This window comes from Diplotaxodon limnothrissa, linkage group LG13, assembly GCF_057381915.1.
Source record: "Diplotaxodon limnothrissa isolate DT_005_m linkage group LG13, D_limnothrissa_male_GT1.1, whole genome shotgun sequence".
NCBI classification, from domain to species: domain Eukaryota; kingdom Metazoa; phylum Chordata; class Actinopteri; order Cichliformes; family Cichlidae; genus Diplotaxodon; species Diplotaxodon limnothrissa.
This window is the reverse complement of record NC_140608.1, coordinates 17,562,639-17,585,819: the sequence shown is the minus strand read 5'-3', so window position 1 is coordinate 17,585,819 and position 23,181 is coordinate 17,562,639. Positions and strand designations below refer to the sequence as shown.

The following is a 23,181-nucleotide window of genomic DNA, read 5'->3' as shown; positions in this document are numbered from 1 at the left end:
GTATGGAAACAGAAGACTTTACTTGTAAGGAGGGACGTGGTGATTTTTTTAGGCGCACTCATTTGTAACTTAGAGAATCTCGAGCGTCATTGTGATCTTTTGTGTGGGGGATCGTTTTGGTGCAACGGAGGAGGGGTACCCGGTGGATACTACTGCTTGCTTTTGCTCAAAAGAAGCGCGCCCGGTTGGATTTAAGCTGCAGTCCACTTTACGCCAACTGCATTGCCACAAGGAGAGGGGGGGAATGTATCATGAAACTAGGCGCCTGTGGCTTTTCGCATTAACTCTTTGATGGATGTGCGGACTTAAATCCACAAGTGGGGTCGTTCTTTGTGCTTTTAAGCTATACATAATATCACTTCACAACTACAATGAGACAACGTGTCGGGAGAGGAATTGTTGCCCGGAGAAGTGGAGCCACAGAGCAGGACAGTGACTTCCAGAGGATACCTACAGACGAGTGAATGCCGTCTCTGATGTGGAGCTTGTCGCTGTCCGACGCGCGAGTGGTGCTGAAATTTGGATGATGCCTGGCCAGCGACTGCAAGACTGCCGCTCCCTGCACCTCAACGAGGACAACGGCCGCTTCGTTTTGCTCGCCATCCTCATTTTAGTGTACCTGCTGTGCGGCGCTGCGGTCTTCTCGGCTATAGAGAGGCCCTCCGAGCTGCGGGCTCACGGGCGCTGGAACGGGACGCTCCTCAACTTCAGTGAGACCTTCAACATAAGCCTGCAGGAGCTGAACTCCTTCCTGCGGGAGTACGAGGCTGCCATCGCCGCCGGAATCCGGGCTGACGCTCTGAGGCCAAGATGGGATTTTACAGGGGCTTTTTATTTTGTTGGAACTGTGGTGTCGACTATAGGTGGGTGATCTCTGCAGCATTCACTAAATCCCTGACCTCTTGGTCCATTCGGTTGCATCATGTTGTTCTCTCGACAGCATACATGTTGGAAAATATGCATTAGGGCTATTCTACATAAAACCACACACATGCCAAGCCCACATAAAGCTTTGTGTTAATAAAAGAAGAAGAAATTCCAGGGATGCTTGTCAGCCCATGTCGTGAAGACAGGAAACACTTGAATGGGTCTTTGTTACTGGATTGGATTAGAGGTGTTTTATTTTAAATTGTATTCATGATAAATACTGATATCCTTACTTTTTGTGTGGATGTCACATAAACTGGAGCTGCTTCCATGAGGGGGGCTTTCTTTCCACTGGCTTACATGCAGAATAAATGATCCAAATTATTGTGTTTTTCTTTCCAATCATGTGTTACATTTTGGCTGTGAGGGACTTTGGCACCGGGGACGGCATCTGACTTGTCTGCCATTTGGAACAGGGATGAGTTCCCTGGCTATAGGACAGCACCCACGGGTGCAACTCTTTTTTTTTTTTGGCCACGTTTCTGTTCAAACCAAAAGGAATGTCAATGAGAAGCCCCTTCTGCTCTCACCCCGCCCCCTCCCCATTTAACATTTACTTGTGCAATAGGTCAGAAAAGAGCAAGTGTCCCTCCCAGGGCACCCCGAGGGCCAATACTGTGGTGCACTGCATGCCTGATGGGCTCCAACACCCCCCTCCAATCATGCACACCCGCCCCTCACACCACCACCAGCATCACACCACACCCCGGACAGATAAAGCCGAGCCACAGCTTACAGTGAGTAAATGAGTGAGTGAATGCGAACAAGCAAATGAACACACTCCAGCAGCTGTCTCTGACCTTGGCCTAAACACACAAACACAATCTGTGTATACAGTGTGACACCTTCGGCAACTATTTTTAATTGAATACTGTGGCATAGGGAGTGATAAAAGAAAGCTGATCCACGTGAGCAGGGAACCTGTCACAACTTTATTTACTGTAGACCTGTCAGGAGAGCTTTATTAGTCCTTCTACCTCCTGCTCGCAGACACACAAAGGCACAGACACAGAGCACTCGGGGAGCCCGTGCACTCAGCTCACCGTGTCATGGGAGGGAACCACAGCAGCTGTGTTTGTGTACATGTCTGTGGCAGGTTGAAATCCTTTGTACTCCGGTTGTCAAACTGCATCGCTTTCTTTACCCAACAGGCTGATGATAAAAACTGACTCAGCAGCTTGCGGGGGGAAAGGGAAGGAGAAAAGAATGATGTTATGATGCTTTCTACAATATTTCCTCCTTTTCATGTGTTTGCATGGATTTCTGTCTAGCATTTCATCCTCCTTTGATCTCAACCCGCTCCCCCCCACCCCAACCCTCTGGCTTGTGTGCTACTTTTTTCTGCATGCTTGTGAGATGGTGATATAAAAGGGATTGTGGGGCCTCCCCACACAACTCTTTATCAGAGCGGCATCCCCCTGTGCACTCTAGACTTTCCTCCCAAACACTTCCCGCCTCTGACTCTGCTGTGGCCGAGGCTTCAAATCAGCAGTGACTCTTTGCTCCCCTTGATGTGCCTCCATAGCATCACTTTGAAGAATGAAATAAAGCCGTGGCCACATGATGCATACTTTACCCCGGGATTTGGCTGGGTTCACTGGCCATCGGTGCTGCACACATTGTGTTGTTTTAGAATTTCCAAAAATCTGCAGTAAGTATCAAATCCACTGCAGCTTTTTCCAAAGCGTATGTTGAACAAATGCAACAAAACTAGCACTTTGGCCCAGATTGAAATCTCTGGTGTTCCCTCAGATTGGTTAAACTCTGACTTTTTTTTTATTTTCTGTAGCTGCACATTTCTGGTTTTGAGTGAAATTGTTCAAAAAAGAAGAAACAAAAGTTTGTCCAGCATTTATGCATGAGAGTAGCTGTGAGGAGCACATCTGCCTTCTGCCTGTATGAGGATATAGGTGGGGAGAGCAGAATAAACGGGGCAGGCATCAGATAAGACACCGATTAAATCTGAGATAGCATGAGCTGAGGTGGAGGTGGCTGCAAAGTGACTTGCACTGAACAGGCCAGTTAAATGGGCTTAAATAGTATGACCCATATGAGATTTGACAGTTGGATGCATAGAAAGGTATCGGCTGAGCTGTCACTTAACGTAGGTTGGAACTGAAAACAGCTGCCGGGATAACAGCTGAGCATGGCTGCTCGATATGCTTGATTTGGTGAGCAACGTTAGCACTACCTGTCATATACACAGCAGTATAATGACCACTTCACACAGTGCTGCCATTCAGTGTCACTTCTGATTAGTCCCAGTAATCACTCAAGGGGAGGCTACAATAAGAAAAAAACAAGCTTGAGGCACAAAAAGCATTTCCCTGTTGAGAAGCCCTGTCAGAGAAACATCTGTAAAATTTCTGACAGGTGAGCTCCAACTACAAACATTAACTTTTCTATCATGAATTCTTGAACAGCTGTTTATCTATGTTTCCTGTGAGCGGAGTTTCTGTGTGATGAGTGGGAATGGATGGGACATGTACAGCCAGGGCCAAGTGCATTAATGTGGAAGCAAAGTTATAAGCTCCTGCATATTTAACTCAAAGCCACCTACACACTCAAAAAAATCCCACACAAGTATCTAATGTGTGTCTAGCATGAAAATATAGACTGTTAGACTCTTTTCAGCCTTCTTGTATTGGTTGTATTGTATTGCCCCATATTTCTGGTTACTGTGTTTGAACTCACATTAAGGAGGGCACAAGAGTTGCATCAATAAAATGGATATTTATAGCCTTCAGGGCTGATTGATAGATGCTAGCTGCCAATTAGGACAGCTCTCTGTAGTCTTTTGAGAGCCTGTATGTCTCATTTTGAGTACCTATAATGGCATTTAGGAGAAACCCTTAGTCACTTTTACAGTGCTGGCAATGAAAATACTTGCCTGAGAATTAAGCAGCGAGGGAAGAGAATCAATTAGATTGAGAACTTTTAGCTTGTTGGGAGTTATTAAGCAGGTTAAGGCTGTTAGTTGTTCAGCAGTTTGTAACATTCAGTTGCAAATTTGGATTGTGTTCTGCACTGTTTATTCCTGAGGATAAACTCTGTCCTGCCCCTGGCAGCCACTGCAGCATCCTGCTCTATCACAACTATATCCACAAAGGCAGACAATGCAAATAGTAGTTTAACACACAGCACACAAAAGAGCCACATGCAGTTTCTTTTGCTTTAAATAAATCCTCACTGAACCTGCAGAAAACTTTCAAAATTAAGAGGAATGTCAGAAATGGACAAGACATAATCCTGCTTGATCCTGGCTGTACAGAGTAGCTACTGAGATGAAATGTGATCATTACGAACAAACTGTCCACATTAGCCAGACGGCTTTGAGCTTACTGTAGTGTTATGATGATATTATAACATAATAAGTGCCATAAAAACCCCGTTTTGTATTTATGTGTCAGATCACATTGAGAACACCTCTCAAAAGTGTAACTTAAAGCTGCATTAAAGAACATTTCGACATTAGCAATCCCTTTTATGTGTTATACGTTACACAGAGAGGGATACTGCATAAATCTCTGGTTTCCAGTCAACTCTTCATGTGTTTTAGCTGCGTTTAGCTCTTAGATCTTTTAGTCTTTTAGTCTCACTGAGAGGCTCATTTAATTGTTTCCTGTGAGCTGTTAATTAGCAAAGAACCCCCTTGTGGAGTACACTAAATGTCCAGCTCTAAACAGTGGACAGACAAAGATAGAGATTAGTTGGTGAACATATTAAAGCACACAACAGCTTAAGGACCAGGTGGTGCCCTGAGTGGTTGAAAGAGCTAAAAAGGAAAGTCACTACTGGACTGGTCTGATTGAGATATTAAAACATAAGAGTAAACGATGCTTGTTGGATTACTAGTATGATGTTTACAGCATGTACTCTCTTATTGACCACCATTTTTTATAGAGTGCTTTATTCTAGGGGATTCTAACACTTTATCTTACATGCTTGGTCAATTTAGATTTGCCAGTTAAACTAGCTTGCATGTCTTGCACAGTATCCAGAGGAAATCCACGCAGGCACAGAAAGGCCCAAACCAGGTGACAGTGCTCAAAACCTGGCTGAAGGTGTCTTTGTTTGCCCAAATGAGTTTAAAATATACCCTGCTATGCTAATACAGCACATCTGCCAGGACAGTCGTCTAATATTTCATGAAACGAGATACATGGACAAAATATGTCAGTCCCTCAACTGAACTGGGGGTTGGTTCAGCAGAGTTTCTGAATTTGTGTTTATAGTCAGATTATGACTCTATTTCATGAATCCCATAACAGGAAAATTATTTTTTGAAGCAGTGTGTGAATATGCATTACTCTGCCAACTTTTCTAAAAGTCAACACCAAAAGTATCTGCGAAATCACGATGTATTCAGTCCAGCAGAGCGATAACCGATTCCTGTTAATGAGCAGCAGATCTGACTTAATGCCTCCGCTGCAGAAGGACAGGTTTGTTTTTTAACAGTCATTATTTCAAACATGATCACTTTGTAATCTCATAAACCAGCAATCAAAAAGCAATCAAAGCCATTCTGGCATTATATTGCATTTGTATTATAACTAGGTGACGATTAGAAAAAAAATTGTTAACTCAAGAAAGCTACAAGCGTGTTATGTAATGATAAATGTAAGAAAAGATTTAGAAACATTATAATCTTCAGCGTTTCTGGAGTGTTAGTAGACAATTAGGCCTAATGGCTTAGAGGGTATTATTCTCCTCATCTTCTGGTGCCAATTTAAAAAGTGCTAATTTGGCAGTCTCATTGAGTCTCACTGAGTCACACTTGTGAGGTTTGTGTGACCATGCCTCTCTGACCAAGGCCCGATGTATGTGCAAACCAAATTTGTTCTGTACTGTGCTGTCTTTTAATTCGTGTGCCTCTGAGGTTATAAGACAATGTCACCTCAGTCTGGTGAAGCGTGCGTTGGCATTTAAGCAGTGTGAAATGTCACATGATGGAGTGCGTGGATTCCTGAAGGCAGGCTGTGTTTTTGCTTTGATGTCGTGTTCTCATTTAGATTAACCACTTCGTGCTGCCTCGCTGGGACAAAACCATCTGTGTTGTTGTTACTGTTGGTGCATGTTATGAATGCGCCTTTGGGAGGTAGGTGGGAAAGGTTTGCAATCTGCGAAGGCAAAATCACTGCACAGCAATTTTTCAAGTTGTTCTTGTTGTCCGTCTCTCGCTTCAGCACTGTTGCTAGAGTGTCTCAAACAATGCCGATTCCCATCTAACGTCAGTCTCAGATCTCACTGCGCTGGACATAGTCCTTCTTTTAACACCGTTGTCTCATTTCTTTCTACTTACAACCCCAATTCTGAAAAACTTAGGTTGCTGTATATTAGTCAATGTCAATTTTTTTAAAAGGAGATGTACTTTACAAGAGAGTTTGAAAACAACAAAAACGAACCATATATCGATTTTAGTCCAATTTAAGTACAACAGCAAAATATAAAAACACAATAAAATTGACCCCCCAAAAAAGGCTAAAAAAAGACACCACAACATAAAAAAACCGGATGAGAATCAAACTGAGATCTAATTTAAAAAAAAAAAGTAAATAAAAACAAAATGCAATGATTTATTCACAAGATCATAGAAAACATTAAAAAAAACTCACTGGATTAACTGTTAACATGTCAGCAACATGATCAGATGCAAAAAGGGCGTCTACGAGAGGCAGAGTTTCTCAGAAGTAAATACAGGCAGAGATAGCAAGAAGAAGCCATATGGCAACAGGAAAAGTCAAAGCTCTTTGTAGGGAGGCAAAGTGGAAAACCGTCAGACGAATTCTTTTTGGAAAACACAGTTCACCTGGCACAGCTCAAATCCACATGTCTTGCATATCTCAGGAAGTAAATGCAAAGCTGCATACTGAAGCAGCTACAAATGCTACAGCATTTGTAGGAGAAGAGTTGAACTGACCTTTTTGCAGTCCAGAATTTTCATTAACTGAAAGCATTCGAAGCGCGTTGAAATGAATTAAATATGACAAAGAGGGACTGTTGAGCAGCTAGAAGCCTATATAAGACAAGAACGGGACAATTCCTGAGACAATATTCCTCTCTAAGAAGTCCAACAACTGATCTCATCATTTTCCAAATGTTTACAGTCTGATGTTGAAAGAAGAGGGGCTGCTACACAGTAGGAAACATGGTCCTGTCCCAACTTTTTTGATATGTCTTGCTGTCATTAAATTAAACATAACCTTACAATTTCTTAAAATGGTATACTTTCTCAGTTTGAACATCTGAAAGGTTTTCTGTGTTCTGTTATGACTAGAATATGGGTTTGAGAAATGCAAATCATCATCTATTTCTTTGCATTTCTATACATTTTACATAGCATACCATTTTTTGTGGAATTGGGTTTGTATTAATTAAGTCACTTTTAAATTATATTGTAAGTTTTTGGGAGTATCACTGCCACTGTGTTACACAATAGACTGCTGAACTGCACACTCGATAAAAATTTCAAAGATCAGTTCATTTGAAGCTGTATGTTATGACTTTTTTTGTTTCTGGTTTTCCCCTTTCCTTTCTTCAGATCTCAGTGGCTGCTCAGTGACGCTGAGGAAATGTCACTGTTAAAAGTGGAAAAAGGGGAGTCCCCAGTCACATGAAAGGCACTGGGGGTCTTTTTAGATTAGTCCAAACACTCGGGGCAGAAAAATGTCTCACTAGGGATTAAGTAAACCTGTTGTGTACCACTTCTGCATAAGACTTGCATGGGATTTCGTCTAAAATATGGGAATGCAATATGTCTCATTTTTGCCCTAAAGCTTCCTTATGCAATATTTTTTGTAAAGCACTGGGAGGCGGGAGGGTGGACTTATGGTGAAAAGCAGGAAATTATTACATGAGTTTGGAAGATTAGTTTGGTCACTAAATTGAAGCTAAATGTCGTTTCTGGCTTCAAGCAGAGACGGGGTCCAGACGACTGTAACCTCTAACTCCACAGCTCCAAATTATTTTCATTTTCAAACTTACAGTTTTCAGTCCCAATCATGTATGTCACTTTGACTCCTTATAGGTGCTGCTAATAACATTATCAATAGCTCTGTTCTGTTTAATCTTTGCAGGGTGACAGTGAAGCAGCATGCACAATATCATAATAAGAAGCTAAATAAAAGTTAGTTGTACTACCCTATCATTACTATCAGCAAGTGATTGCCAAAGTGATTATTTTTTCACATACAACTCCCCAAGCCCAGGGATCTTTGATATTATAATCTTTGTTCTCTGGCTTACAAGATAATAACTTGCCAACTCATACCGAGTTGCAAAGTAAAACAAAGAGTCATCCTGCTGACACGGACATGTTGTATTACTGTTCTCACTATAAAAGCTTGTAGACATGCTAATATGCTAGCTTTGCCATCAGCTACTTCACATTTAAAGTAGTACCTTAACCATTATTTAGGTTTTGCATGCACATGATCACAAACCTTGTGACATTAATTTTTTCCATCATTTTGGACATGTGACAATGATGGTGACATGTAGGCTCAAGGGCATAAGATACCATTCCCACAGGCCATCTAGCTGGTACTGGTCAGGAGGGAAAAATGACTAATCACGACTAGTTAGTTCTAAAGTCCCACTAACACAGACCTACAGACCAGTTAGCGACTCCCTTGCAACCACCTGTTGCGAAAAAAAATATTTCCTAACTGGTTGGCTAAAACCTCTTTATGATTGCTTCAGTTTCTAGCATATCATTGCAGTAGTATTTTGAATGGAAGTGATGAAAGTGTCTTTAAACATCGTACAGCTACTCTCCATAGTGAAATTGTGAAAAGTGCAACACAAACTAAAAACGGAAACTATTTGCCTTCAAAGTAAAAGTTGGGAAACATGTTGGCTTCCGCACTGAGGTATAGCTTTTCCTCTGAAGGCAAACTTTGTTCACTTCTAGGTTTGATCTGTAGCTGACCAGTTTGTCAGCAGGAAGAATCCCCAGTGGCTGCTTTGATTTTCATTCTGTAAATGAAGTAGGCCTGTGGATATGGCCTCCTGTTACACAGAAGTACATAACTGGACCTGGCTTAGATGAACCAAGATGGCAGATGGTGTGATGCATCCATAGTTTTAAGGCTGCAGATCTGAAACTTAGAAGCATCTTGGGGCTTAAAATAAATATATAACTGAGTCATCTACATAGCAGTGATAAGAAATGTCCTTAAAAGTGCTTAAAGTGCTGAAGTCAGAGCAGATGTAACAGAAACAATAAGGGCCCTAAAACAGAACCTTGTGTCACACTCTAGACAAGAGAAATGGAAGAGAGCCTGAACTGAACACTATGTAACAAGTTATCACAGAAGACTCTGAGAAGAGCTGTTTCAGGGGAATAAGTACAAAACACAGACTAAAATTTATCAAGAAAGCTGCTTAGCTACAACCCTGCCTAAACCCTCCAGAGCCAGGGCAATTATAAAGGACCACCTCCATCCTAACCACCACCTCTTCAACATCCTGCCCTCTGGAAAAAGGCTCAGATCCATCAGGTGCAAAACCAACAGACTAAAGAACAGCTTCTTCCCGTGGGCTGTCAGAACTATTAATGCAAACTAAAAGTGTGTAAAGACTTCCCCAACACATCCACCCTGACACTTCTGTTGATCATCTATGTGCAATATCTCAGTCTTTCCATGTTACGTGCAATATTTTTGGCTCATGTGCAATTATTTTGGTCCCAGTCTGTTTCAATGTTTCCTACACATACGCCATGTATATAGTTCCACTCACATATGTATACATATACACTGTTTTTTATTTTATTCTATTTATTTATTTATTTATTTATTTATTTATTTTCCGCCTTCGTTGTATATTGGTTTCTCTTCTTCTTACTTTAGCACCTTTGTGGTTCAGCTACCCAATTTCGCTGTGCAAGAAACTGCACAATGACAATAAAAAGCTCTAAGTCTCTAAGTCTAAGTCTAAAGACTTAACAATAAATTGTAATTTTGAGATTGGCCTGCAACTGCTAAGATGAGAGGGGTTGAACTTTTGCTTTAAAGTTATTTTTTAAAATATGTTGGTGAAAGTTACATTAGCAGTAAAGTTTAAACCAAAATTAAAAGACTAGAATTAAAATGTGTCCAGATAAGAAATAGCTGCTTTCATTCATTTATTTTATCCCTCCATCTCTTCCACTCTCTCAGATCCTGTTGTTCAAAAGTGTTTCCCACTGTGAAGCAGAAATACATGTGCATGTGTGTTTCTGTGGTACAGGGCAAACCTACTGGGAAGCCTAAGCTTCAATAAATCTCCATCATAGTTAATTGCTGCTGTACAGAAAGGCTGTACACACCTCTGTGCTCTGTCGCAGCAGGTCATAAATCTGGTCTGACTTGGCATGTACTCGCCTACGTACAGTAACTCACAGACGTAAACCATCACGGCCAAGTGATACCAAGATCATTTTAGAAGACACAGCAAATTTGCTGGGCTTCATCTTCCTCAAGCTGATTAGCATTTCACTGATTCTGCTCTTTGCAGCAACATGGCACTGGGAAGATAAAACTCTCTGTGTGCTTTGCACTCTGAAGTCTTGTGACCTTCTCTGTGTCAGGGTTAATTTTTACAGTCATTCATTTAATTTTTTTTACCTGCTGATAACATTTTGATCATTGCCAATTTATCAGGCAACCCACTGGGACTGACGCATAGTAGTCATTGCTGACTTGCAGCTATGAGAGTTCAAAGTTTCCCCATAAGCAGAAAAAGTCTGCATCCTTTTTTTTGGTAGGTTAGCAACCTCTGATGCAGTAAAAGTGAGACAACCACTTTCAGAGCAGGAATGAAGCTTTTTTAAAAATCAGTTTTTGCACTAGTTGAACATTTATCTGCATCTTGGGTCATGTTTATAAATAGTTATCAATGTTAATGAGCTAACAGTAAGTTGGTGAGCATTGTGATTTGGCAGCCATCCATCTGTCTGTTCATGTAAAGGAGGGGCTGCTTGTGTAAGAGCAGAGAGAAAAGGGAGAACAGCACTTAGCCATGCTCCAATATTACATCCTTTAGTGGATAAATTAAAAAAAAAATACATTGAAATATCATTTAATGTGAATGTGTTTGATTAAATGTCAGATTTGGGATTAACCAAAATTCTCTAGAATCTGATCACTTTCACTTTAAGGAGCTAAACAGAGCTAACGCAACAAAAGCATATATTTTGGGCTTGACCTTTATTCATGCGATTAATCATCATTATTAGATTAAAAGATGAAGAAACGGACCAAATATCCTGAGTTAGGCCAAACACTGTCCTTAAATGTTCTTTAATGTGAGAATAATCATTCGGTCTAGCTGAATGAGCGTCTACACCAACCACCAGCTCGTCTGACTGTAGCTTAATATCACAGCCCTGCACAGAGCTTTTGCCAGCCATCATATGGACTGAAATCACTCAACAGACCTTCTCTCTAATATAAAATCTTTCATTGTTGCCACCTAAATATTGATTTATCATGCATTTTTATTTTTATATTGAAAGAATTATTACCCTTGTAGTAAAAACAGGATGAGATACAGCTGAGGATATTCTGTCCGCATTCACAAATTCTTCTGTTACCTCCAAGCTGGCAGCCTGTGGCACAGTCAGCCACTCTCAGACTCACAGTGGGCACATTTGTTTAGTATAAAGTAAAACATTACTTAACTGTGAGCAACAGAGCTTTCTTTCATCCATTCTCCCAGCTTCTTGTTTCCCTGTGTATGATCAAACATCATTATTGTAGCTGCTCAGCCTTAATTTATAGCCTGAGCTTTCATGTTAGCAGGAAAGGAAAAGTCATTAAAGCAAATTTATGCTGACCCCAAGCAGTTGCTGCATTTATTTATTTTTCTTTTTTAATGCAGCAGAGCTGAGAAAGACATACACAATGTGACATGCAGACATGAGATTTTGCAGGTCTTAAAATTAGATAAATATAACCTCAGATGACAACATATAACATGTTATATCATGCTGTTATTTATTTATTTTTAATTAAGGCAAAATGCAAAAGCGGTGTGTGAAAAATTAAGTACACCTTTACTGATCCCTGCTTACTGGAGTTTAGAGGGTAAGTAGCAGCCAGGTGCTGATTAACTAATGCATTTAATTAACTGATCATGAGCAAGTGTGAGCACCATGTATGTTAACACAATGCCAAAGAAGGAAAGACATTAGCAGTTATCCTAGAGACGAAGCTGTTGCTGCCCACCAGTCTGGAAAGGTTTATATGACAATTTCAGAAAAGTTCAAGTCCATCGTTCAACAAAACAAAAAGATAATTTACGAGTGCAAAACACTCCAGACTGCTGCCAATCTTCCCAGGAGTGGACATCCCAGCAAATTGACCCCAAGGTTAGATCGTGCAATGCTCAGAAAATCTGGTTAAATCTCCTCAGGCCTTAGTTAACATATTCAATTTCATGACAGTACAATTACAGAAAGACTGAACAATTATGGTTTTCTTTGGGGTGGCGATAAGAAATTCTCTTCTCTCGTAAAAGGACGCAGCAGCACAACTTAGGCTTACAAAGGTGCATCTGAATCACAAGACTTCTGTCATTTGGACAGATGAGACTAAAGTAAACATAGTACAGCACTAACAAAAACACCTCATATCAACTGTCAAGACCGATGGTGGATGTGATGAGTAAGGTTTGTTTGCAGTCAATCATAAACTTGTCTGTATACCAAAGTATTCAAATGAAATGGCATCTACAGTGGGGCAAAAAAGTATTTAGTCAGCCACCGATTGTGCAAGTTCCCCCACTTAAAACGATGACAGAGGTCAGTAATTTGCACCAGAGGTACACTTCAACTGTGAGAGACAGAATGTGAAAAAAAAATCCATGAATCCACATGGTAGGATTTGTAAAGAATTTATTGGTAAATCAGGGTGGAAAATAAGTATTTGGTCAATAACAAAAATACAACTCAATACTTTGTAACATAACCTTTGTTGGCAATAACAGAGGTCAAACGTTTACTATAGGTCTTTACCAGGTTTGCACACACAGTAGCTGGTATTTTGGCCCATTCCTCCATGCAGATCTTCTCGAGAGCAGTGATGTTTTGGGGCTGTCGCCGAGCAACACGGACTTTCAACTCCCGCCACAGATTTTCTATGGGGTTGAGGTCTGGAGACTGGCTAGGCCACTCCAGGACTTTCAAATGCTTCTTACGGAGCCACTCCTTTGTTGCCCGGGCGGTGTGTTTTGGATCATTGTCATGTTGGAAGACCCAGCCTTGTTTCATCTTCAAAGTTCTCACTGAGGTTTTGGCTCAAAATCTCACGATACATGGCCCCATTCATTCTGTCCTTAACACGGATCAGTCGTCCTGTCCCCTTGGCAGAAAAACAGCCCCATAGCATGATGTTTCCACCCCCATGCTTCACAGTAGGTATGGTGTTCTTGGGATGCAACTCAGTATTCTTCTTCCTCCAAACATGACGAGTTGAGTTTATACCAAAACGTTCTACTTTGGTTTCATCTGACCACATGACATTCTCCCAATCCTCTGCTGTATCATCCATGTGCTCTCTGGCAAACTTCAGACGGGCCTGGACATGCACTGGCTTCAGCAGCGGAACACGTCTGGCACTGCGGGATTTGATTCCCTGCCGTTGTAGTGTGTTACTGATGGTGACCTTTGTTACTTTGGTCCCAGCTCTCTGCAGGTCATTCACCAGGTCCCCCCGTGTGGTTCTGGGATCTTTGCTCACCGTTCTCATGATCATTTTGACCCCACGGGATGAGATCTTGCGTGGAGCCCCAGATCGAGGGAGATTATCAGTGGTCTTGTATGTCTTCCATTTTCTGATGATTGCTCCCACAGTTGATTTTTTCACACCAAGCTGCTTGCCTATTGTAGATTCACTCTTCCCAGTCTGGTGCAGGTCTACAATACTTTTCCTGGTGTCCTTCGAAAGCTCTTTGGTCTTGGCCATGGCGGAGTTTGGAGTCTGACTGTTTGAGGCTGTGGACAGGTGTCTTTTATACAGATGATGAGTTCAAACAGGTGCCATTCATACAGGTAACGAGTGGGGGACAGAAAAGCTTCTTACAGAAGACGTTACAGGTCTGTGAGGGCAAGAGACTTTCCTTGTTTGAGGTGACCAAATACTTATTTTCCACCCTAATTTACGAATAAATTCTTTACAAATCCTACCATGTGAATTCATGGATTTTTTTTTCACATTCTGTCTCTCACAGTTGAAGTGTACCTCTGGTGCAAATTACTGACCTCTGTCATCATTTTAAGTGGGGGAACTTGCACAATCGGTGGCTGACTAAATACTTTTTTGCCCCACTGTATCTGATAGTTAAAGCTGGGACTGGCTTATGTAACATCACAATTATCCAAAATCCACAACAGAATGTCAGAAAAAGAAAAGAAGCAATGACCCGGTCAGTCCTGACCCCAATCAGGCTGTGCATAAATTAATGCCTTGAAACCTCAATGAACTGAACCAGTGATGAAGAGAAGAGAGCCAGAACTCCTCATCTATGATGTGGGAGGCTGATAAAGTCATGCAGAAAATGATTACTTCCTGTTACTACTGCTAAAAGTGACTCTACAAGTCTTTATTTTAGTATTTAGATAACTTTTACACCTGTTAAGGACAAGATAGTTCTTGTTTTACCAGGTCCTGATATGTAACACTTTATTTTCTTTTTGCCGTCACGGTATGAGGATAACATGTTTATAACCTATTAACTGAACACGCGGGCTTATCATGCTAATCACAGGGTTGTAGTGCTCCACTTGGACAGGTGTGTTTACTTTGCAGACTTAAACGTGAGAGTTTTGTGCAGCCTTTATTCAAATATTTACAGTGCACACAGTACAAGATAATAGGAAGCACGAGAACATGGCCTTTAGATCCATAGCCAGAAGCTATTAAACTGATGAGAGAAGGACTTCTCAGCCGTAAGAAGGAACAAAATCTCTGTTACTGTTTGTAAATAAACACTGCAGCCACATGAATCCTGATTTTGTATTTTCCTTATTCAAGTCCTGACTTTTTTTCATGCCGCAGAGGTGAAAAACAGAGTGAAAACTAAACACAAAAGAGTAAATGTGCTGCGCATCCAAAGAGAATGCAACACCCCCCCCCCCCCCCCCCCCCCCCCCACCTCCTTTTTCTTTTGACAACAAATCAATACAGACTACAGTGGAGTCATCAGTCCTTTCGGCTCTTTTTGCCAGTGAATTAACTGCTGGGACACGATATAAAAAGCCAGACCAAATTCAGTTATGGGGGAGCCAATTTAATTATAAAAGAATCAGAGAAAAATATTCAGGTTGTGCTCAGGTTTCTGTTACGTTGCTATCTCTCACACGGTGTGTAAATTATTTGCACAAAATGTTACTCTGTGATTTATATCTGCATCGACCCGCTTTAATGAATGGTACCCAAAGGTTTCTTGCAGATAACGTCAGTCCGATATTTCTTCTAATAGGGTGGTGTGGCACAAGACGCTCTTTAACAATCCTTTGACTTGAAGAACAGATACCAGTAATGCACTGCCTATAAATTAAACGAGTGTGAAATTCAAATCCAGGCTGTTTTGCTTCAGGCACCCTGGCTTAGGTTTTTTTTTTTTTAATATATAATGCTACAGTCTTTGTTTAATTTGTATGTATGCAGTCAACAGATACAACAACGCAGCCACATCTCAAGCAAAACTTGGCATTGCGTCCACTCTATCATCTGCTTTTTGTAAAGCTGGCAGCACAGTGTGAACATTCCTGTTATTCCAGTCTGTCAGTAATCTTGGCAACTCCTCAGCAGATGGTGTGGCGTTGATGTCTCAGGTCTGGCCATGCTGCTGCTTCCTCGGCCCTCTGTCCTCTCTGCAGACCCCCACTACGCCGCGCCCGTGACTAATGATTTCCTGTTTGTCACAGAAACACAGCCATCAGAGGGCATTGCGTGGCATTTTTCCGCTGCGGCTCATATCGGGCAAATTTAGGACTGTTCCCACTAGTGGAAAGCAGTTTGAGTAAGAGTTTGTTTTTTAAGTATATTAATTGGGGACACGGGCCAGTAGGATGCCAGGATGAGATTTTTGCTTTGCAAAACAGTCATATATTGAATCTGTATATCTGTATGTATATATATATATATATATATATATATATATATATATATATATATATATATATATATATATATATATATATATATATATATATATATATATATATAGTGAAAATACAGCACTTTTAGTTGCCCTTCGTTCTCTTGTGGATTTCCATTAGGATTTTATACCCACTTGAATTGGCTTTATTTTATATTTGCCTTGCATTGTGTCTTTTCTATCCATTTTGGTGCAGCCAATTAATTCTGACCTTACCTGACGTTACCTTGGTCCATGCAGACTGGTTGTAACATAAGACATGCACTCAGCTTCATGATGACTGGCCTTATGAGGCTTTTTCCCCCCCATAAGCTAAATCAATATCCCTTTTTCTGGAAACTTTATTTTATAAAAGTTTAAAGTGGCCTTTGATTAAATATGACACAAGCACCAAGGTGCGCTCTACTGCACACACCTGGTATGGATTAGATTACTCCACCATAATTTTCTTTGAATTGACAGTTAGATCATATTTCCAGTTTCTATTTGGGCCTGGAGTGTTTGCACGGTTTTCTATCAGAATTAATGTGTATTAATCCCACGCACAGAGAGGTGGCAATTTATAGGGAAAACACGAACTGACCAAGCATTACTTTAAATCGATAGTGTTGGTCTGACTGATCGTCCTTATTGCATAATGAAAGATTTTTATCCTGACAGGAGCAGAGACTTACAGGAAGACATTGCCATTTGCAATAAAAGTAATAAATTGGTCCCAACAGACCAAAGCTGAAGCCTGTACTTAGAGTTGCCAACTTTTTAACTATCAAATAAGGGACACTCTGGTGTGCCAGAAGCACAATGCACAACCAGCTGGGCATAGTGTAAATACACACTGTATGCAACGTTGCAGGTAAAGGTCAATATACGCGGGACGAACCAATTTTGCTCATTATACGGGATGTCCCAGGAAAAACAGGACAGTTGGCAAACCGACCTGGACTATGAAGTAGGATTTAGGGCTAAGTGAATCAAACAAGAGAGTTAACTCTAATCTGAGCATATTGCCATGGTCATGTGCTCCAGAGCAGATTATGTTGGAGATAAGAGATCAGCACTCACAAACTCACCTCCTGCTGACCAATCAGTTCACTTGTTTCATCATTCCCAAAAGATTTCCTGAACCTCTGTGAGCTAACGTTAGAGTCTAAAGTTATAGAAACAATCTAAAATATTTGTCTTTATGTGACGAGAACCAACAAGAAATATGGATCCTTAGGAAAACATATTCCCCTCCAATAGCTGCAACCAAGTTTAAAAAACTTTAATTGGCGTAGAAGCCTTGAAATAGCAATATAACCCAAAACAAGGCAAATCTGACCTTTGCTAGTTGTCGATCTTGCAAAAAATCTGTATGTCAGCCTCCTAGTTGGAATTTTGCTCTAATAATTATTCCTTAGTTGTGCTCAGACTATCCAACACCACCTGGGCTGCCGCTGAAAGAAGCGAGTTGAAAATGTCTCACACACCACATGAATGTTTTCATCGCAGGAACATATTCATTTGTAGTTTAGTGTCTAAGTCAGATCAGAATACCCAGTTGTAATCTTAATGATGGGTTTGTAATTAACTGAAACAGTTTCCAGTCATACAGGCCACTCATAGCCTCCTTCTCTGCTGCATTGTCATATAGGCTCCTAGGAAACATGAGGGAGGGAAGAGGGATAATGAAGTACAGGTGAACTCAATCAAGGTGCTAACGAGGGGTGGGAAAAGGAAGGGGGCAACATGTGGAACCTGGCTTGAAAGTTAAACAGGAAGTAAAGTGAAAGATGCTGCAGCCACAGACGGGGAAACCAATAAATCAAACAGACGTGGAAAACATTGAGGAACACGGAGTTCCTGAATGCCTCCACTTGCAGGGCACGAGTGCTCACTCAGAGGTTTCATGAGCTTGTCTCGTGAATTTTATTCTGTTGCCTTTATAGTTGTGGCAACGTAACCCGCCTAGGAGATTTTTAAAGACGCTTGACAGCATTGCACTCTTCTTTTCACTCTGGTTTTGGTCTTCAGTAACTGTTGAACAAATGGACTGGTACTTTTTTCCTGAACCTTTCTGCTCTTACTGCGCACTTAAAGCACTTTTACACTGCAAACCAGATTCACGCATTCTAAAAGCATACTTTTCTGCCACTAAACATTTTACCTGTCATCGACACACTCATACATCACTGAATGGTTCAGTATATAGTCCAAGGACATTCGTGACTTTCAAATCAGAGGAGCCAAGGATAAAAAAAAATAACGTGCCACCCTCCACCTCCAGGAGCCACAGGCACCTGCTTTTGATGCAGATGCTAAATTAGTCTAAAGAGAGCAGTTATATAAAATCAAAACTTTCGTAATAGTGCACAGAATGGTGCTGAAACACTTCATATAGCTGAGAGGAACTGCAGAGTTTGAACATAATTATCTGTAGGTTTCCCCAGATAAACAGAGCCTTTGAAATTATAATCATCAAAGCCATTGTCGTAAAAAAGAAAAAGATTACTGCAGCTTGAAACTTTGGTTTGAGTGCCACAGATCTGGATTGGATTGGATCTGAAAGTTGAAAAGTATTGTGAGGCAAACTGACTGACTGACTGGTATATTGGCAATAACCAAAACCAATATTTGCAGCCTCATCTCCACCTGTAAAATTGCCCCTAATCCCTCACTATAACACTTCAGTGAATACATCTGTATGCTTATGAGGAAATTATTTCTGCTGCCTCATTGTTTCTTTACACAAACTGCTATTGAATAGCACATTTCATCTCAATTTGCCAGAGGAAACGTCACTCGACTGACATGAAGAGTGATTGAACGGTGCAGTGTTATTTACTGCAATAGCTGCTATTAACTCTTTTGTGCAGCGATCTCTGCAGATAATGAAACGTCTGTTAAGTGTTTTAGATTTTAGAGTGGCTCTTTAGTGCAAAAGCTGATGATTGATTTCTGCTTAGAGGCGAGCACACTACTAAGCGAATCAAGTTAAGTGCAGAGCATTCGTAATCTCCATTGATATATCTGTAAAAAAAAAAAACACACAGTAATGAGAGCTGTTTGTTTAGGTCCTAACTTTACTGTGGGACTTAATGAACCCTTTGTCGCTGGACTGTAATAAAAGCTGCTCAGTTTAAACTGTATCAGCAGCAAAGTGAATATGATTTACACTCGACTCTCGGTGATAAAAGGTTGGATTCACTACCGTGTAATAGCAATTTCCCTCTATTTCATTTCGCCCACCGTCAGATAATCATTAGATCATCTTTTTTTCTTCTTCTCCTCTTAAAACTGTCACATTGGTAAGTAATGGATACTAATGGCGCCGTTTCCATCATTTTCTTCCTGGTTGAATCTCTGGTGTCTAATTATGTGGGTAAGCATCATTAGTCATTAGAGCATAACATCATCTTCTGTGTTGAGTTGAGCATACTTTATTTAATGTTAATGAATAAATGTTCTCAGAGGGCTCTGTCTGAATTGGATTTGCACACGTATGATTTTCTGCCTTATCAAGTTCGGCCGAATTAAATGAGTCATCTTGGCTGAGACCGGGTGGGTAAAATTGATGTTTTCACAAAAGTCAGCAGTATTTTTAAGCGTTTTTAAAGAATAAATGAAGAAGTCTTTGAGAATAAAAGTAACACAGAGTTTAGCATCTTTTGGTTTTGGCTCTCCTGCACTTTGGTTTCTAATATTGTCCTGTTTTCCCTACTGTGTCCTGACACAGTAGTCTGGAGTAATGGCTCTGAAATGCTACACTGAATCGATGCCTGGTGCCTTTTCCTCTCTTAGGTAATTTACTTGGTAATGAGAGACGGTGCGGAAGACTGTCTCTGTGTGCCCTGAGAAGATGTAATCTGTTTTCCCTATGATTCAGCTCAGTTAGAGAGACTTGGACTGCTAATTAATTAACTATGAAACACTGAAATAGGATTTCACTGAAGGGCTTAATTTGGGTAATCGCTGCCCCTCACCTTTCAGTTGCTTCGGTGTATGTTACTTGAACTTTGTAATGGTCACAAAAGCAGATTATGTCATGTCTGGAATGAAAACTACCGTACGTACGCGTGTGTGTAGGAAGCCATAAGGTGTGCATGTGTGGACGCGTGGGGCTTATATTCCCTGTTGTCCATAAAGCAATTTGTATCAATCAGTGTTGATCTAAATGACCCATCGTGTCAACAGCAAACCTGCGTGAGAGTGGTTTTCAGTGCTAGAGATAAGGGCAAAAAAGCCATTTTGTCTATCATAAAGGAAGTATTGTCTGGATATTGATGTCATTTATTACTTGACAAGGGTGGCTGGTGGGAAAAAGGGGTAAAGCACAGCCCTAATGCACTGAGAAGATTGAGAACGAGGATAGCCATGATGGAAAAATCAATTAACCTTGGCCTGAAAGTGAACTGCTTGATCTTTCAGCACGATTTTATTTGTTGACAAATATACCATCTGCTGTTCTGTAGATAAGGGGCTCGACACTCTGTGTGCGCTTAGGTGTGTGTGTTCAATTTGACCTTGGACAGAGCGTCCCAAGCATGCATACAAATAACCACTTAAAAAAAAAATATATACATATGTGTGTGTGTGTATATATATACATACGTATGGATATATGTGCAGAAAATTTGCACATGAAAAATCAGTCAGTGGGAGAATATGCATGTAGCAGGTCTCCTGCAGAAGCTGCATAGTATTTCTGTACTGGCTGTTTTTTAGAGTATGCTTTGCACATATAAATTCATATAATGTTTTACACAATTTTTATTTATACCGGGTTTTGGAAATTAATCAAGAAGGAAAATATATGATGCACTGCAGATTTCACGACTTCTCTGCAATGTGGGGTTTCCATAGTGGCTCCAGTAATAGACACGTTGGTCAGATGCTTTTGTTTTGTAAAATAGGATACTGGATGGATAATAAGCACATTTTGTATGGGCGGCAACCTCTGCTATTTATTTTACCTCTCATTTTAATTGAAGATAACGACTTAAATTATTGTTTTGCCTTAATTGGTTCCACCCTTTTCTCTTCCAAGTATTTGACCTGATGCGAAACAATGCCATGCCCAGATATCAGACACATGTTTACATCAGAGCCAAACCTGTGGCACTCGAGTTTGAGGAGTGCTCCTTCAACACGCAGCAGAATCCATAAACATCCTCCCTCCTCTGCTCTAATAACCACTTCCTCAGCTTGAACACTCGCTCAAAGTGACTAAGAAATCAGGCGATAGCAGGAAGCCAGACGCAGCTGAAGAGGGGGGGGGGGGGCATATTCAGAAGGCTTAACCCAGCTTATTTTTGGCATCCTCTTCTCGATATCCTTCTAAGTTATTTGATTTTTCTTACTCACAGCAATAAAAATATGCTGAATATACAGAATCAAGGTTTTTCACAATCAATTTTCACTATACAAATGGTTCTTTTTAAAAGATTTAACTATTAATAACTAATAATACAAGTAATGGCTTAAATATCTGCAAGGATTTAATATTGAATAAGCTGCTACACCATTATTGGACATATTTCTTCATTTTTTAAATTATGATCAATTTTTTTCTTGTTGGCAAATATTTATATATTTTGGATTTTATCGCTTTCCCCTTATTCTCTCTCACAGTGCAAAACATAATTATCACACAGTTCCTTTGTCTCTGTATATGACTTTTCAGACACTAATCTTCCAGTAAAAGCTTGCATTCTCATATCAGCATCGAGTCAAATTATCATGCAGTACTTTCTGTACATAATTTGTATTTGCACAGCTAATCCTCGGCTTTACGTCATTTTAATTACTAGGCAAAATGTTTTAGAAGAATGATTCAAGCCTCATTTAATCCTCTTTTAGATTTTGAGGTTATTTTTCTTTCACGGATCACTTCCCTGGCCTGAAACTCACTTCCTGTGAGGAAACTGCAAACATCTCGTAGGTGAAAATCCGGTCGTGGCCTCTGCTGCATGGCTGAACGCGTGATATCTTTTCTGTTTCTGCAGGTTTTGGGATGACGACACCTGTGACAATTGCAGGCAAAGTTTTCCTGATCTTTTACGGGCTTCTGGGCTGTGCCGGAACCATCCTTTTCTTTAACCTCTTCCTGGAGCGCATCATCACACTGCTGGCTGTGGTGATGAAGGCTGTGAGGGAGAGACGAATCAGGAACAGCGGCCTACTCCCACCAGGCATCCGCCATGACTTCTCAGCCTACTCCTTGCCAGGATGGAAGCCCTCGGTGTATCACGTGATGCTCATACTTGGCCTGTCAGCCATCACCATCTCCTGCTGTGCATCAGCCATGTACACGCCCGTTGAGGGCTGGGCTTACTTAGACTCTCTCTACTTCTGCTTTGTCACCTTCAGCACCATTGGCTTTGGGGACTTTGTCAGCAGCCAGAGCGCGGCTTACGAATACCAAAGCCTTTACAGGGTGGCCAACTTCTTTTTCATGCTAATGGGTGTGTGCTGCATCTACTCGCTATTCAATGTTATTTCTATTGTCATCAAGCAGGTGCTCAATTGGATGCTGGAGAAAATGAGCTGCCTGTTTTGCCAGCGCTGCAATAACGCTAATGCTTTCCTGGGCAGACGCAATGCCATCCGCCCGGGTTCCAAAGGTCGCCAGCGTCGGTTTGGTCAGCCGCCCGACTCAGACGGACCTTGTGACAGTGACGCAGAGGGTCGCAGATTATCGGGGGAGATGATCTCCATGAAAGACCTGGCAGCCTCTAGCAAAGTGTCGCTGGCCATCATGCAGAAGCAGCTGTCTGAGTCTGCCAACGGATATCCCAGGACAGTATGCGGCAGCTCACGCCATAATGGTTTCTCTGGGGGGGTTGGTGCTCTGGGTATCATGAACAACAGACTGGCAGAGACAAGTAACTCCAGGTAGAGGGTGTGGGGGGCACTTTACACTCGTACTGTAATAAGAACCCAGAGGTTGATCGCCATATAAAAACACAAAAAGTTTTGTCTGAGGTTTTTTTTTTTCTCGAAAGGGATTGCCAGTGTAATATCGACATGCATGATACATATGATTTTTTTTAAAATACTTTTGTTTGGCCTGTGATAATACAGGTATGATAATAATGGTGATGATTTTAATGATGATTTGGTGATGATGGT

The 23,181-nt window shown here is 41.0% G+C and overlaps 1 protein-coding gene across 1 annotated transcript; it reads left to right on the top strand.

The window, feature by feature from the left end:
* The first annotated feature begins 523 nt into the window (after positions 1-523).
* On the top strand, positions 524-22,948 carry kcnk12 (potassium channel, subfamily K, member 12). Its single transcript, XM_085369402.1, has 2 exons — positions 524-863; positions 22,056-22,948. Exons 1-2 carry the CDS (start codon positions 524-526, stop codon positions 22,946-22,948), a joined length of 1,233 nt encoding a protein of 410 aa, XP_085225528.1.
* The last annotated feature ends 233 nt before the right edge of the window (positions 22,949-23,181 follow it).